General features: G+C 48.6%; 1 protein-coding gene across 9 annotated transcripts in view; it reads right to left on the bottom strand.

Moving 5' to 3' along the window:
• Positions 1–15,368, bottom strand: part of ptk2ab (protein tyrosine kinase 2ab) — a 55,712-nt gene extending 40,344 nt beyond the window's left edge. For 3 of the 9 annotated variants that reach the window (XM_047030905.1, XM_047030939.1, XM_047030921.1), the window contains exon 1: positions 163–584. In XM_047030905.1, the coding sequence (XP_046886861.1) occupies positions 163–250 (88 nt within the window). In that variant the 5' untranslated portion in view covers positions 251–584. Of the gene's footprint in view, positions 1–162; positions 613–5,839; positions 6,304–9,700; positions 9,728–14,202; positions 14,311–15,193 lie in introns of those variants that run through there. The other 6 variants (XM_047030956.1, XM_047030965.1, XM_047030929.1 and 3 more) reach the window with 6 other exon arrangements.
• Positions 15,369–16,120: the final 752 nt, after the last annotated feature.

Genomic DNA, 16,120 nt, shown 5'->3' with positions numbered 1-16,120 from the left:
TAGGTATCTCAATGCTCCACAATTTATCTTTGAGGATGAAAAAATGCATCTATGCATTTAAACCAAAGTCTGTCCTACATCTTAGTCCCCAAATCCTAGTGCCCAGTTCTTGTCCGCAATCCAACTCCCAAATCCTAGTCCCAAAACAGATGTGGGTACTACCTGTGTGGAGGAAGGGCCAGCAGTCACATGTCAGGTCACAGTCCCGCTCAGAGACCTTCCTCCTGCTCCTCCTGTCCTCTGACAACATGGCAGCTCAGGTAGGCAGGCTGCTACATAAGTTGCGTAGGTCCCCTCTGGCCTTGCCCACAAGGTGTGCGCTTGGTTTCTATGTCACAACAACCACATTCCTCTGAGAACGGGACAAACTCTCTCCCGCTCGATGTCTCTTCTCTCTTTTTTTACGCACTTTCATTCTCTCTCCTTATCTTCCATTCTTCTCTTGTGACACGTGAGCCCGCTTCTCCCTCCTCGGCGTCTCTCTCTCTCTCTCCCTCTCTATTTCTCCCTACTCTTTCTGAAACAACACAAGCCCGGTGTTTCCTGTGCTCTCTCTCCTCACATCCTGGGCATGACAATGTGTCGTTCCTCCCAGGCGTCCCAGTGAGTCATCAACATGTCACTCCCCTCTCCTGGCACGTTGGACCCTCCCCCTTTTCCTGTGTCACTTCCTTCTCTACTGGCACAAAGACTCCACATCTTCCTGTCCTGAGGCCGACAGGGCAGGGCTAGCGCCTTGTAGAGCAACAAACTCATATTATCTCCTCAACATATTGGTCTGTTTAACCCTCCAGGGCTAGGACCCGGGGGAGGTCATTTGATCCGAGAACCGCCGAGCTGAGCCTCACCCAGGAGCCAAAGTCCAGGGTCTGGTTCTGATTGGCTGGGTGAGCGTGGGGGATGTAAACATGGCCCTGCTTGCAGCTCTGTGGAAGCTGGGAAGGAGAAGGGGCTGTCATAGGTTTACCCTTTACACTACTGAAGGCTGGCGGGGGGTATGACTATGTTACTGCAGCTGTGGAGCGTGTCTATATTCTCTTTATCTATGCTATATCACAGTAAGAGGGGCAGAGAGGGAGAGAGAGAGGGAGAGAGAGAGAGAGAGAGAGAGAGAGAGAGAGAGAGAGAGAGAGAGAGAGAGAGAGAGAGAGAGAGAGAGAGAGAGAGAGAGAGAGAGAGAGAGAGACAGAGAGAAGCGGGGAGGGGGCTAGGAGTAAGACTGGGAAAGGCAGTAGGATTTAACTAAAGCAGCTGACTAAGGATTTTTACTAGTTGACCTCCAGTCATCTTTCACACACACACCCAAAACCTCCTCATACATTTACATTCATATACACAAACACACATGACAGGGTATGGATTACAGTAGATCATAATGGGGGTCAAAGGCAGGCTATAATGAGCCAGTCCAACTGAGAGGATATCTTTACTGTAACACAAAGGGCTCAAGGCTGTAATATGTGCATGCCTGTAAGCAGTGCTCAGAGTAACATAGGCTACTTCTGATACTAATCTCCCTGGGTGAATGGTAAACCGCTATACGAACAGTTTTCACTGTGTCATAACAGCTGTCTTGCATTTTCACACTGAAATCCCTCCCTGGTACAGGCACAATTAAGTAGGTTAGTACCGTTCCACAGACAGAACAAGACTACAAAATCACGCAATGTCCACTGTTCCTGTGGAGTTGTTCAACCAAATCCTTAGTTGAGGGACGGGAGAAGAGAAAGGACCAAGTCAATGGTAGAAATGACTAGACCTACTGGCCACACTTCAGAATATTTCTGCCCAGGAATTGGTCTGTTTGTTACAAAAGGAGGAGTCACATCCAGTGAGGATAATAGTCTCATTAGCCTGATGTCGCTCTCTGAGAGGAGCTTACATAGGGTTGATTAGTTAATGAACTCAACATTAGAGAGTGGTTGAGTGGGCGAGGCTTTAGTAGCAGAAAAGCCAAGCTAGCACTAATAGGTAGAGCTACAGCTATAACAGCTATGACCTACAGCTCTGTGAAGAATGGCCTGTTTGCTTTTGAGTTTATAGTCTTAACGTAGTCTGCAATTTGAAAGACTGAGCCATGACAACACAGAAACATACACACGTCACATATGCGTCGCGTGTATGAGAGGAAAAAAAAGTTGCTGTTCAAAATCGTGGCTACTCCAACTTGTAGCCTAACGAGTCACTATCCACGAGTTCGCAATCGACTGAGAGAAAGTAGTCGTGGAGGATGGCAACAGGATATAGGCTGGCGAGTTATTAGCAAGCTGGTGGAGTGGAACAGAACCGAGGCTAGCAGAAGCTAGGCCAACACAGTTTGAACACTGCGACTGCACTTTGAGGGGATATTGACAGAACTGGCTGCAGTGGTTGGCTAGCCCCGGCTGCTATACAAACACATGTCAATAGGAATCTCTGTCCTGGATGCCTTGGTCAGCACTGCTGAGCAATCATGGATTTATCTTCCCCAGTTTTCAGGCTGCAGATATGAACACGGCCTTTCAAAAAGATCCCATCAGCCTCTGGCACCTGTCTCCTAGTCATCATAGGGCATAGAGTTCCAGGGGCCCTGATAGTTTTTTTCAAAAACAAAATTGAAGAAAAAAAGGAAAAGAAAAAAAACAATTTCATGTATACGTGCATTTTGGAAAATAATAGCAAATCGATTTAGATAGTACAAGAGTGAGACAATCACAATGTCAAAAGGATTAAAAAGTGTCACGCAAGACAGCTAGAACTCGACTTGTTGGAGCTTACTTGTATTGGTTGGCAATACAAGTTTGCACACACCCCGAGACACCGCCCCCCTCACATCTACTTGACAGAAACTAACTGGAGTAATGCATGCTGGAGACATTGAGGGGAGAGCCCAGTCAGAAACCTGAGGGCTTGTCTCTCCACTACTGAGGCAGAGCCGACTCGGCGAGCCGCAGCCGTGACACAGGTCCGTCTCCCGGTCCCTCTGTCAGACTGTGTACCGAGGCAGCCTCTTCCACTGAACACACACTCACATCTCTCTCCGGCTCCCTGCGGCTCCCTGCCTCTCCCCCTCCAACCCCTCACACAGCAAGGATCAAGTAGCACAGGAGAAAACAATGCCCGTTCTCTCTCTCTCCCTCCGGCTGCCTTCCTCCCAACCTCTCTCAACCTCTCGCTCCTTCTCTCCAGTTCACCCCCACTCTCCCTCCCTCCAGCCCTCTCCCTTGCTCCCCATTTCTCGCTTTTCACTCCATTTCCCTCCTACTCGTCCCTCCCTCGAACGGTCTGTCAATTGTGTGAGCTGCAAAAGGCCTTCTATTCCGTCTGAGTGGGCCACTCTTAACGGCAAACGAGGTGCTTCTCTCCACTAACAGCCAGCGTAGCCGCGTCCCGGCAACCGAGCGACTTTCCACGACCGGAGCTCGATTCCTATTGGACCACTGCAGACAGACACGGCTTATGTTCCACTGCGAATCCAATTACAGACGCTTTGATCTAATCTGTGAAACAACAACAGTACTCAAAAAGATATTATATGCCCGTGCTTGTGTATTGGATTTAAATGAATTAAAGAGCATTAACCGAATGACTATTGTCCTCCCAGAATGGACGCTACATGTACTAATTTGTTTCATTTAAATCGTTTGAAACCTCACCTCGGTGTTCCCCTGTTAGGTCCCTGTAAGCTTGTGTGTGTGTGGGGGGGGGGGGGGGGGGGGGGGGGGGGGGGAGGTTAAAGTCCTCAGTTCTCAGGCTGTCTAGGGAGCTGTCTAGGGAGCCGCCCAGTTTGTAAACACCCAAACACCACCACCCATGTGATGCAGATGAGGAGAACGAATGAAAGACTCCCCCGGACTCTCCTCCTCCCCCTTTCTTTCTCCCTCCTTCTCTCTCCCTTTTACTTTACTCTAAACGTCACTCCCTACAGCCCCCCCCCCCCCCTCTCCCCGTTCTGGGAAGCAGCTTGGCTCCTGGGGGGAGGGGGGGTGATTACAGAGAGAGGCAGAGATAGAGGAGTCGTATCTCCCGCTGTGTAAAGCTACACCGCGGGGCTGTAGAGGACAGTGCAGCGCGGCGCAGGGGTGATTACATCAGGCTCAGGGGCTCGTCCGGGCTGCCCCCCGCTAGCACGGCGCGCTCCTGTCCCTTTTTCCTTATCCTCCGCGCATTCTCGGATCATTTTCTCACAAGCCCTCTGACGCTCGCTCTCGCCTTCTCACCTTCTTGCACACGAAAACACACACTCACAAAGCTTTCACCGTCACTTCACTTCTCCGTGGCCCTCTCTCTGAGAGGCTCCTTCGCTCAACTTCCCCAACCCGTGACACTAACGCCCAGGCCTCCTAGGGCTGTCTCCTTGGGTTCCGCATCTCCTATTTCCTACTGAGAACCAACCGGAGCATTCCTCCCTCAGGTCTCCCAGCTACTGCAGCTTATCAGCCCGTGGCTGGGAGGCCTGGGAGACGGAGAGCTGTGCTCGGCAGTAAACCACACTGACTCGGGGGAACAGAGTGAGAGCGATAGAAAGGAGACGGGACACGGTTTTCCAGTCGCGTTGAATCAGTTTGGCCTCCACTGCATTGGAACACGTCACGCTAGGAAACCCAGGTGGACTAACGGTCCTGTAGGCCGGGTTCACATTTTGCCCGTCAGCCCTTTGGGAGTATGCTTCCCAGAGTCTGGCGCAGTGCTGGTTATTTATTGGAAGAGGACAATCACAAACATTCCACTTAGCTTCAGTCTATCTGTGTGTGTGTGATACGATAGATTAGAACACATATTCCAGGCAAGGGAATACCGTTTTTTCACTCCAGAAATATATAAAGTGTGTGTGTGTGTGTGTGCGCATTCCAACAGATCTCCTCCCTCCCTGGGAATGAATGTATCGGAGATAGCTGAGCTTAGCAGAATCCCTGAGCTTCGCTCTTCTATCTCCTTTCCTCCCTCTCTCATCCTCATTAAGACCTGCTTCTACAGACGGGATTAAAAGACGACTTGCTCCTCTCATCCTATCCTCCTCTGATCCCATCATCTTCTCCCCTGTTCCTAGCCTCCGGTTTGCCTCCTTTTCTACTCGACTCGACTTCCTCATTCCCTTTTCATGCTCTCTCTACATCTCCTCTCCATCCTTCCACCCACCCCGTTCGCTTTGCTTCCCACTCCACATTCCACCAGGGGTCTCTTCCTTTCACTATCTGGGGGGGGCTACATCCCTAATGCAATCAGCCTAGAAATAAGATGGAAGACATATCTCGCCACCCCCGCAGTTGTCCCATAGCGCCGGCAGAGATCATAGATACTTCGTACCCTCATCGCCCCAAAGCCCCTGGACCAATATGCCTGTGAGGCCTGGTGCCTAGGATGGTTGATTTGAGCCCCAGCCTCTAGTCAGAGGAGGAGGAAAGAGATCCGTTGCTCTGGCAGCGTTTGCTCCCCTCTGGGCGCTGCCAGCCACTGTACCTGGCCTACTTCTCAGCCCCCTCACCGCCCCGATCGACCAATCACGGCCTGTCGCTTAATCAGTTCACGGCTGGTGGGAATTCAGCCCCTCCTCCAGTCATGGACTCACACTCGCAGGCTGTGGCAGGACTGAGACAATCAGTCCACAATTAAGCAGTGTGCTTTACCAATATGGCACAGAATACTCTCAGTATGTTTTGGTACCCAGTGTACGTAAACCCGGCAGTCGTAGACTAGGAGTACTCCGAAGCGGAAAAGGTTGTATGTGGAGTCGATAAAGCTATGCTGTGTTTAGTGGATGATGAGGATGCATAATATAGGCCATCAGACGAGGGTGCAGTCTGTATGAGTATGTATACTAGTACTAGGTAGTGTAGGAGGCAGCAGGCTGCATACATACTTGGCAGAGGCGGAGCGTGTGCGTAGACGCAGGCCCCCCGGGCCCAGCAGAGGGGGATGCAGCCGCTCTTCTCCATGGTCGCCCCCCCAGAGCCACCCGTCGCTCTGTCCCAGGCCCAGCGGCCACACGACTGCCCCGGCCCCCTGCCCTCCACACCCGCATAGAGCCCAGGGGCTGCTTCTGCCCCTCAGCACACGCACACACTCAACTGTGGCGCCCTTGCCCACCCCAGATCGGAGGGGCCGTCTACGGCCTGGCTCGGACCCCCACACAGGTCCTGACACGACGGGCAGGACGGGCAGCCAGGAGAAAGGGTCGAAGGCGGGGAGAGAGGTGGCGGATCAGTCAAAACCAGACAGACATTTTCCACGATCCATTTCTGCCTGCCTGGCAGTGTCCAAGCCAGAGAAGGTGTTTGTCACTCGGAGAGAAAGCGAGAAAGAGGAAGATGGAGGGAGAGGAAGAGAATGGAGAGACAGACTTGGGGGAATGAGGGAAACTGAAACAGATGGAAAAAGAAAGAGAAGAGAGAGAGACAGAGACAGAGAGAGAGAGAGAAAAAGAGAGTGGAAATTGATGTAGTCGCCTCCGTGTCCTCTGATGACTTTCTCCTCAGGTCCACTCTTGGCTGTGGCGGCAGCTCTCGACACACACCCGCACACACACCCACACCTCACCTCCCCGCTTGGTGACTGTCAATACAATCCGCAACGAAACCGCTACGAAAACAGGAGAGTCTGAAAACAAAACAATCCTTCCATAGTCCAAAGGAATTACATGTGCGTGCGTGCGTGAGAGAGAAAAGACACCGTCTCTCGCAGGCGTTTCAGGCAAGGATAAGCTATGTGCTGCTGCTGTCGCGCTGCGAAAAGCTGCCAAGCCGACTGTATCAGAGGAGCCAGAGAGAAAGATGGAGGGAGCCAGAGAGAGAGAGAGAGAAGGAGCGGGAGGGAGAAAGAGAGTGAGCAGGGTAGGTGAAGAGTGAATGCGAGAGGTGGGATGGGGTGGGGTGGGGGGGGGGGGCTGTGCAAATTAATAGGGGCAAAGGACGACGGAGGGAACTTATTGGTGGAGCCGGCTTATTAGCATGCTAATCTCCCGCGTTCTCAAATTCACTCACTTGCAAGGGCTGTTTACTAAATACTTGGTCGTCTTCTCCTAGGGCAGGGCTGCAGATCAGGTCTGACCAGGGTCACGACGGACACCCTGCATCCCGTCAAACACCCTCCCTCTCACTTTCTCCCTCTCCCCTGCCCCCCCCCCATCCCTCCCTCCCCCCTCTCTCCCTGCCTCCGTTAGTTCTATACTCCTCACCCATCCCTCCCCCCGTCCTCACCTCTCCTCTCCCAGCTAACAGCCTGTCCCTAGCCCCTGGCTAGAATCTAGTTTGGGTCCTTCTCACCCCCCCCACCCCCCTCCCTCCTCGTCCTCCTCCTCCACGTCCCCGTTGGAAGCAGTATTTGCTCAGAGAGGCGCAGACAGGTGAGGAATCTTAATTGCGTTACGTGAGCCGAGACAGAGAGAGAGGTGAGACAGCCCTACCCCAGAACAGAAGACCTGCGGGCAGTCACGAAACCAGTCATGGGACACGTATCGTAAACAAAACATGATCCTTGCTAATACTACACATTAGTGCCGGCTGCCTATAGAACTATTGGAGCTGTTGATAGCCCCCCCCTGCTTGAGGGGGAGCGTTGCACTGAAAACCAACCAATGCGTTTTTTACCCTGTTACAGTCGTGCGCGTGTATGTGCGTGCGTGTGTGTTTGTTTAAGTGGTACACACAGACATGCTAAGCTCCACAGATCTCTGCTGTTAAGTGGTCATGATAATCAAACTCGGCATCACAATCAATTATTCATTATGGAGCGCTACAGAGAGGAATACAGTTATCAGGCTATGCTTTTTTAGCATGCGTTCAACTGCACAGTATACTGCCTTTGGTTTTATGCCAATGAACTTTACGGCAGCAGCAGTGGCGCACTCCACTGTGCGGCTCAATGAAACTGAATCTGAGGCTGCCCAGTTACTCAAAACAAGGTTACCACGATAACCTTGAAAAGTGCTATGGCTACGCCGGCGTCATGGCATAACAGGATGCGTATCCTCATCATCCAATGCCCCAGTGTATGTTTCGAGTCTCTGGAAGGTGTGAGTCTCCCCTGGCCTACATTGACCAGGCCTGTCACATCTCTGGTGTGCCGCAGTGACCCCCTGGGATTGGCCGGGACTGGAAGGCTGGAGGTCGCAGGTCAAGAGCAGCAAGGTCACAGCATGGAGCAAAGGACAGCTTCCATAACCAGCCCCTCGGTGGGTGATTTAGGAGCAGGATGTCTCCCTGAAGGGTTAGCACCAGAATACCTGAGCCCCACCCTGGCCATCATGCGCTGCAGGGTCAGCCCCAACACCAGCCAAACCCCCCCCCTGCTTTCCTTTCTGCCTTCCTTCCATCTTCCTTCATTTCTTCTCTCTTTCCTTCATCTGCCTGCCTGCCTGCCTGCCTCCCTACCTGTCTATCTTTCTGCCTGTCTGTCTGTCTGACCTACACATACACAAAGACAGTGAGACAGAAGGGGGACGTAGCAGTGTCCTTCAAGAGGACATGGTGACAGCCAGCCTGCTGTGCACAGAAGGCAGACAGGACAGGGGGACACACGCGTCACCCCTCCACGTTTGTTTTGCGTTTTCTCTTCCCGCTACCCCCGTTCGTCCGTACAGCGTGACGCGTCGACGAGCTGCCCCCCCCCCCCCCCCCAACCCACCCGGACCCTCCCAGCTCACTCCCGTGTCCCCCTGCAGCATTTCGGGTCATGCCGGGCTTCGGTGCATTAGTCCAGCCGCGATATGACAACGCCGCCGAGTCACGCTGACGATCGATACGACCATTTATGGGAGTTGGGTAACTGGGCCCGGCTCTCGGGTCTGGCTCCCAGAGACAGGAGACCCGGGCAGGGTCCTCTCAGTCACTCGACACTCCCACCGGGAGGAGACAGGCTCCCATGGCATGGTGGGAGCGGCCATGCTATTCTTGAGAAGACAAAGCCTTCTCAGATGTATAGAAATGCACACAAGGATGTCTCCGTTGTCGGAAGGATCTGCTCTGAGTAATTGGACACCCAGATGATGGAACCGCGATTCAATGGTTCATGTGGTCTAGGTCACCACTGAAGTTAACAACCGTGTAGTGAAGTGACTATAAAATGCGTCCGTAATTGTTCCCATTTATTTTGTGACATTCCATGGACGGAATGTCTCCTACAGAATGTCTCCTGTTTACGACATGCAGTGTTTCTATTTTAGAGATTGAATATGGATAAGGGATTATGCTGTTTTCAAGTAAGTGAGCTAAGCCCAATCAACCAGGACACTGGTAACCAGGCTCTGAATCACTTCCAATACTTGGGCCCAATGTTACAATCTAGCAACAAAAAAAACATGCCCTAACTGCATCTAGGCACCGTCACATGAAATACATTCTGTCCCAGTCTGAATCCAAAACTTGTGTTGAATTCCCTTGGAAATTGTCTTTCCTACTTTGGTTCTCTCTGATCTAACACAACTGGATAGGTGAAAGCGCATTCCCCCTGCACCGCTGGTACACTCCAGTCATGTCAGATGAGAGGTTTTCCTAAGGCAGGAAGGAAGCTAGCCTTTTGAAAGAATGAACACAGCCCCTGTGCTGGATGTAGACATTTGCCCTTGGATGCATCTACAGTAGTAGATGCAGCTCTATCTATTCCACTCAGACAACCAGCACTCCCAGATAGATGTAAAGAGACAATCTCCCCTATAATCAGACAAGATTAAAGGAAAATCTCAGCAAATTAAAAAAGACGGCATAACATTCAGGTAGGTACTTACCAGCATAGTATGATATCCTGGAAATATCTGCGAGACAAGAAAGAGAGAGAGGGAGAAACAGAGGGAGTTAATTGGGTGTTACTATGGGGATTTTCACACATATAAACAGACAGCTTGTGCTCCATTCATAACTAGCTGGGATTTCCTGTTGCGTGTGAGTCTCCGGTTCAGTGGCCCTGGCTGCTAGCCTGACCCTGGGCAGACAGACAGACAGACAGGCTGGCTGACTGACTGATGGGCAGGGAGCTGTGGCGCCCCCTAGCTGTGGAGTGTTTAGTGAAACAGAGTCTGGCACACAGCGCTGCCAGCGGCACTGCGATCCTGGCAGAACCAAGCCCGCTCCGGTTCCGCTGTCTCCACGGTGACCGCACAGCACCTCCTAACTAGTGGATAACCCAACACGGTAAACTAAGCACGTAAATACGAAGAACGCCCCCATCGGAGACCAGCTCTACATATGGGCGGAGGTGGTCTTACTTGGTGGTAGGCTGGGGTTAACCACTGTGCCTGATATGAGCGTGTAAGGAGACTATGGCTCAGGCAGACAAACATACCTAGACAAACATACAGAGGCCATCTTCCTCAGCAGAACTATCAGTAAAAAGCCAGGCTCCGCACAGCTCATCAGCTGAAGCCGTTTATAATGACTCTGACGAGGCACAGCGGGGGGTCCGGAGGAGGAGAGGACGGTGGGATGATCTGAGAGAGGAGTGATAAGAGGTTGCTCACCAGCTATTGCTCGCGAGACTAAGGCAGGACGAATTTTAAGCCTATTTTAAAAAGGGATTTGAATGAAAGAGAGGGGTTGAAGGAAAGGTCAGTAATCTATTATGACTTTTGCTGTGAAGAGAAACAATGTTTGAACTATTCCATTCAAACTGTTTAATCGACTATTCGTTTAACACCACAGTGCTGAATAATACTGACAAGGAAGGGGGAGTCACTGCACAGAAAGGGGCTACTGATATGTTACCCTTACATCTAGGGAGAAGGAAACACAGCTTCCTTTTTACGTATTGACGTTTAACAGACGATGTTCAGGTTACACAGGTTGCTGCATGGTCAATAGTAGTGTGTGTCTTATTTGAGTGCAGTGTAGTGTTGGGGGTCAATAAAGGTGTTCTTTGAGACTCCAACATCTACACACACTGTAAAGTGACACATTTCTTTAAGCCACGCCGAGAGAGATAGAGAGCGGGAGATGAATACACACACACACACATATATATATATATATATATATACAGGCTATATAAGGTCTCCTCTCCCATGCATCTTTATTTCGCTATCTGTTGAAAAGCACTGTCTGTCAGTTTGACTGGCACGCTACCAAGCACCTGCTCCTCAAGCTGTCTGTTAAGATGGTGTTGAAGTGAATGGTGGAGAGGGCTGAGAGGACACTGGCACACAACACAGCCTTCCCTCAGATGGGGGCAGTCAGCTGTGTCATTAGTGACTCCCGCCTGTCTCAAGGGCTCCCATGGCCTACTGTACTGTAGACCTGCGCGGCTGACTGACAAGCCTGATTGCACAATCATTTTAATGATAAAGTGCGTCCTGCTGATTGACAGAGCTGATTATCCAATCATCCTCAATGATTGCACAGCGATGATGTATGAGGACCACTGGTGTGTTCTGCTGAGGCGGCAGGATGTTCACATAGCCCACCTGAAGACGCACACGCACAGGCATATTATTGATAACCTGAGGCAGAAAGAAGCCCTGACTCGGCAAAGAGAAATAACTCAGTGACACACTCCACTCACTCACCTAGACTGCAGTGACCCCGCCAAGGCCCAGCCTAGACAGGAGCTATCTACAGTGAAAGTTGCACAGTAAAACACCATCATAACACACGCCCTCATAACCTTGCTGAAACGTGCACCCTCAGTCAGCAACCTTGCGAAAAATAAAGAAACGATTCCCCCAAACGACAATGAATGACTGATTCAGCCTATGACATTAACGATAGTAATCATTAGTACTAACATTGGCTCTTTGTGTTGTGCAGGTGTTTTTGAGAGAAGTATCTAAACAAGCAATGGAGGACTAAATGGAATGGAGTGTACTTACAATTTACATAATTTCTTCGTCTAATCACTTAATCCAATTTGTCTCCTGGCAAACCTTTGGGTCACGATTTGTTGGCTCCAACTAGCTGTCATCATTGAAGACATAATGTAGCACCAAATGTATGGATAATTCAGGCGTAGTATATCTAGCATAAGGCCTGAATGCCCCTTGCTCGGAGTACCAGAACCAAGTAGCAGAACACTAATTCGACTTTAGTTTATTAGAAAGTCACAGCACATACACAAATGAAAACTAAAGCCGAAGATTTTCTCTTCGGATAGCAAACACTATGCTCATCTATGCACGTCACTTATAACGAACACGACCGGCACCAAAAGCACAGTGATACGCAGAAACTAAAATGGACAATGCCTTGCAGTTATTTAGGTGTTTTCTCTGAGTGGTAAAGGCTAGTAATTGGGTATAGACGTGCTCCCAGCACTGAGATGATAAATGCTGGGTGGGACAGAATGCTGTGGTCTCAACACTGGATTCCTGGCAGTCCTCAGCTTCCAAGGCCAGAGATTCGGTGTCGATGCTACAGGCTTAGCAGTTAGCACCAACACTTTATTTTGAGTGTCTCATTTCATTTGATCCTTGTATGTTACATCAGCTGAACTATGCAAGCTATCGATGTAAACTGTCAACAACCCTTAATATTAACCAAGTTGAACACGTTGCATAAAACCAAGTTGCATGTCATCGTTTGTTGATTGCCGAGCCTGGCTTGATCATCTGCACATTGTGTACAAAGGCAACCTGATAGAGATAAACGGTCTAGCAAAATACAGAAAGATCTCGTTTATACATTCTCTAAATGTGGTGAGGCGTGACATACCATGACTGTTCTGAGGACATCGGCTTGTTCCATAGTTCCAGTAGTGCTGGACCTACAGCCACAACCCCATCACTGCCAAGTTCATTAAGAGCTGAGTTACTACCCAACCACTACAGCTATGCTAGAATTCTCACAAGCTGCATTACAATTCTCACAAGACCAAAATGCACTGTTCAAAATATACACATATAGTAGCTATGCACGTCAGGAGGCAACGGTTCCTGTGCAGCATGGTTTTGATTGATGGTCCTATTTTCTCAGTGAATGTTAAATGAAACATGGCATGACAGGTCCATCTTACATATGCCTGAATTTTGATTGTGTTGCATGTTTCTCACTTACTCAGTGCTGTCTCAATACTGTAGTTCAGAGTTTAAGAGTAACTTTTACCATCTACCATAAGTCACTGGGAATGATGGCCTTTTCCAGTGGCTACATTCCCACAGAAATCACATGCACACAGACAATTCCCTATGCTTCATAGAATCCCAGTTTAAGTTAAGTAATCTGAAACCTAGCTGGTGTCACAACAATGTTTGACAAGTGGTTTGATGTCTTAGTTTTGCATGAGGTATAGCCTACCTGGCCAAGGTTATTCACTGATGTTAAATGCATCCCAATGCAAAATCAAGCCCAACCAGTATGCCAGTATCCTTCTGGGATAAGTCAGAAGTGTTTTTTAACATGGAATCACGATGGACTAACGTGTTTAATACAAATAGGCCTATGTAACCATCTGTTAGGTGGTGTTTACTGTCCTTGAAGCTAACAGATTGACGTAGTTTCAGCAATCAACCAGTGGAAAGCGGCTGTATATGAACTTGTGACTAGAAAGTTCCAGACAAGAAAACTCATAACTGTGTATCCATCAACAACCCTATTCCCACCACGTCATCAGATACATTGGCAGTGATCCTTCTCAAATTGACTTAAACAAGAGTGCATGGGTCCCTACCAGAGTCAAAGCGAAGAATTTGTTGAAAACAAAGTGACGCAATTCTAAACATCTGGAACGCCCACTGACTGAGACTGGGGCATGAGGCCTCTCTGAGAAATCTCTCCTGTATTGAGTCTGTGCGTGCATGTGCCAGAAATGTGTGTGTGCTTGCTAAAAGTAAACAACTGCAAAGGAGTCCCAATCATTATTTCAAACGATACGATCAAGACCACAATCATTCCTCGGCTCATACCCCAAGATAGCTGCATGGTAAATGTGTCAAGTTTTTGCAAGCCATCATCAGATATACCTCATACCAGAATCCACAGCCTGAGGCAGCATAGCTGCTTGAGGTAAGTGTCCTGGAATTCATCAGGTAACAGAAAAAAAACATACCTTGACTTCATACCTGCTGTTGTTGCTTCCAACTTTAGGTTTAGAAAGCCCTTCAGATGGTCTATCAGGGCAGCCTTGTCTAATATAGCTAATTGCCCAGGATGATCTACATGTCTAGGATGTTTCACATGAGACTGCTTGCCTGTCATGGCAAGACGTGGAGCAAATTTCATTCCACACTCACTGTATTTACCTTCGCTTCAAAATCTTCTATCAGCCCTTTAATATCTGAAACACGACATATTGAACTACACCTACCTCCATTGGTGCAACCGAGAAAGTCCCAGAACTGCATGTTTGGCTGCCCGTAAACGTACACAATCCACCCGGGCTTGTTCACTTCCTATACTGTCAGAGCTACACACAACACCTCCAAGCTGACACACCTAGCCCCTTCTCTATCTACCTATCAAATCACAGTACTCCCACTCCTTAACCAGGCTCCTCCTCAGACACCTTCCCTCCCTCTCCCTCACCTGGCTCTGAGTAAGGACAATGATATTAGCAGTAGCCTATGTATTTCACATAAAGACATGGCCAGCTTTGATGCAGGACATAACATGATATTCTCTGTGATTGTAAAGCTTATCTACATGAGCAAAAAATACAAATATCCAAAGCTAGATTGGGCAGTGGGTTCTCAACAAACTGATGTCACAACAAATCCATGCAACAACACAAACACATCCACAACAGTGGAAATATTGATTCTTAAAATAGAGCAGTTTGAAGCATTTTACAAGCTCTGGAAAAAACTACATTGCTCCTAGTTCTATGGTATACTGTATTGTTTGTTAGTCATGTAACGACAGCCACAATAATGTTAGGCTAAATATTTCTCTTTGCTGTGATTTCTAGAATTAATTCATTAATTTCCATTCATTGCATGATGTTACCAGTATGGTTTCCTACAATGTTGCCACTGCGTTTTGTTTAAATTCAGTATTCCCTGAACCTTGCACCTAGGCGTGAGACAAATTCGGACGAACACGCAAGCAGACATGCACATACACACTGCACCACTGTTAGAAGAGCAGTAGCAAGAATGCATTATCGACATAGTTTTGATATTCAAGACAATATAGCCTAAAATTTCACAGTAATATCTTACAATGTTTTGAAAGGCAAAGGTCTAGCCGAAATGCAACCCCTTTATTGTCTGGGTCTTCAATCCTATGCTAAGCTTGCTAACGGTAAAGTTATTCAATACATCCCCACATCTTTCATTACAAACGATTTTGATACTTACTCGAATATTAAATATCGGAGTTCAACCACACCTTTTTCGCAAACTGCACGGTCCCTTTCCTGGGAATGTTTGTTTGTATTCCGTTGATAGCTGGATCCGAGTGGGGTTTCCTTTCTCCGTTAATCCACAACACCGTGCTCTCTCCTCGGTTCCCAGTGACGCTACAGCCCTGCATCCTAATCATTCCAATATGGCTGACGTGTAGCGCCCGGAGCCCTGGTAGCTCTATTGCCTAGTTCCAGAGCGCAACGAGTTGAATGGATTGGCCCCTCTTGTCCAGCTAATGTTACTTTACACAGAGAATGTGTAGCATAACTGCTGCTGCTGAGTCAGTAGATTATTATGAAATGCGATGATGCCGAATGAGGCTAAATTGACTGTTGTTTGATAGTTGACAGTAATGAAATGTAACATCAAATGTAACTCTCAAAACATCAACGTTGTTGAATAGCCTACTGATATGATTATTTTGCTTTCCAATGCAAACAATATCTTTAGATAAATGCATTTTCATATTTTCCAATGCCTAAAAGATATGCTCAAATAGCAGTCTGTGGTCTTATAGTTAATATCGCCCACATACGCAACTAAACTCAAAACATTGTGTGTTCCTATTGCCTAATAGACATTTTCCAAAACATTCCTTCCAATGACCTCCTTGACCCCTTCATAGGCATGCCACACACACACACACACAAACTACACCCTGCTAGATGACCGAATCTGCCCACTACATGGCCACAGGAATTCTCTCGCCTCTACAATACTCACTGCCAAGGCAGCTTGACGAAGCCCATACTTACTCTGATGGTTTAACCCATAGGGCTTAACCCACAAAACACCTCCATTGGGAATATAAGAGGATGAATTCATTTAATGACAGCAAATACAATAAAATGATGACATTTCCCATTTGTGAAAAGATCA

The sequence above is a fragment of the Hypomesus transpacificus genome, chromosome 2 (assembly GCF_021917145.1).
Source record: "Hypomesus transpacificus isolate Combined female chromosome 2, fHypTra1, whole genome shotgun sequence".
NCBI lineage: Eukaryota > Metazoa > Chordata > Actinopteri > Osmeriformes > Osmeridae > Hypomesus > Hypomesus transpacificus.
This window is presented reverse-complemented; position numbering and strand designations above follow the sequence as displayed.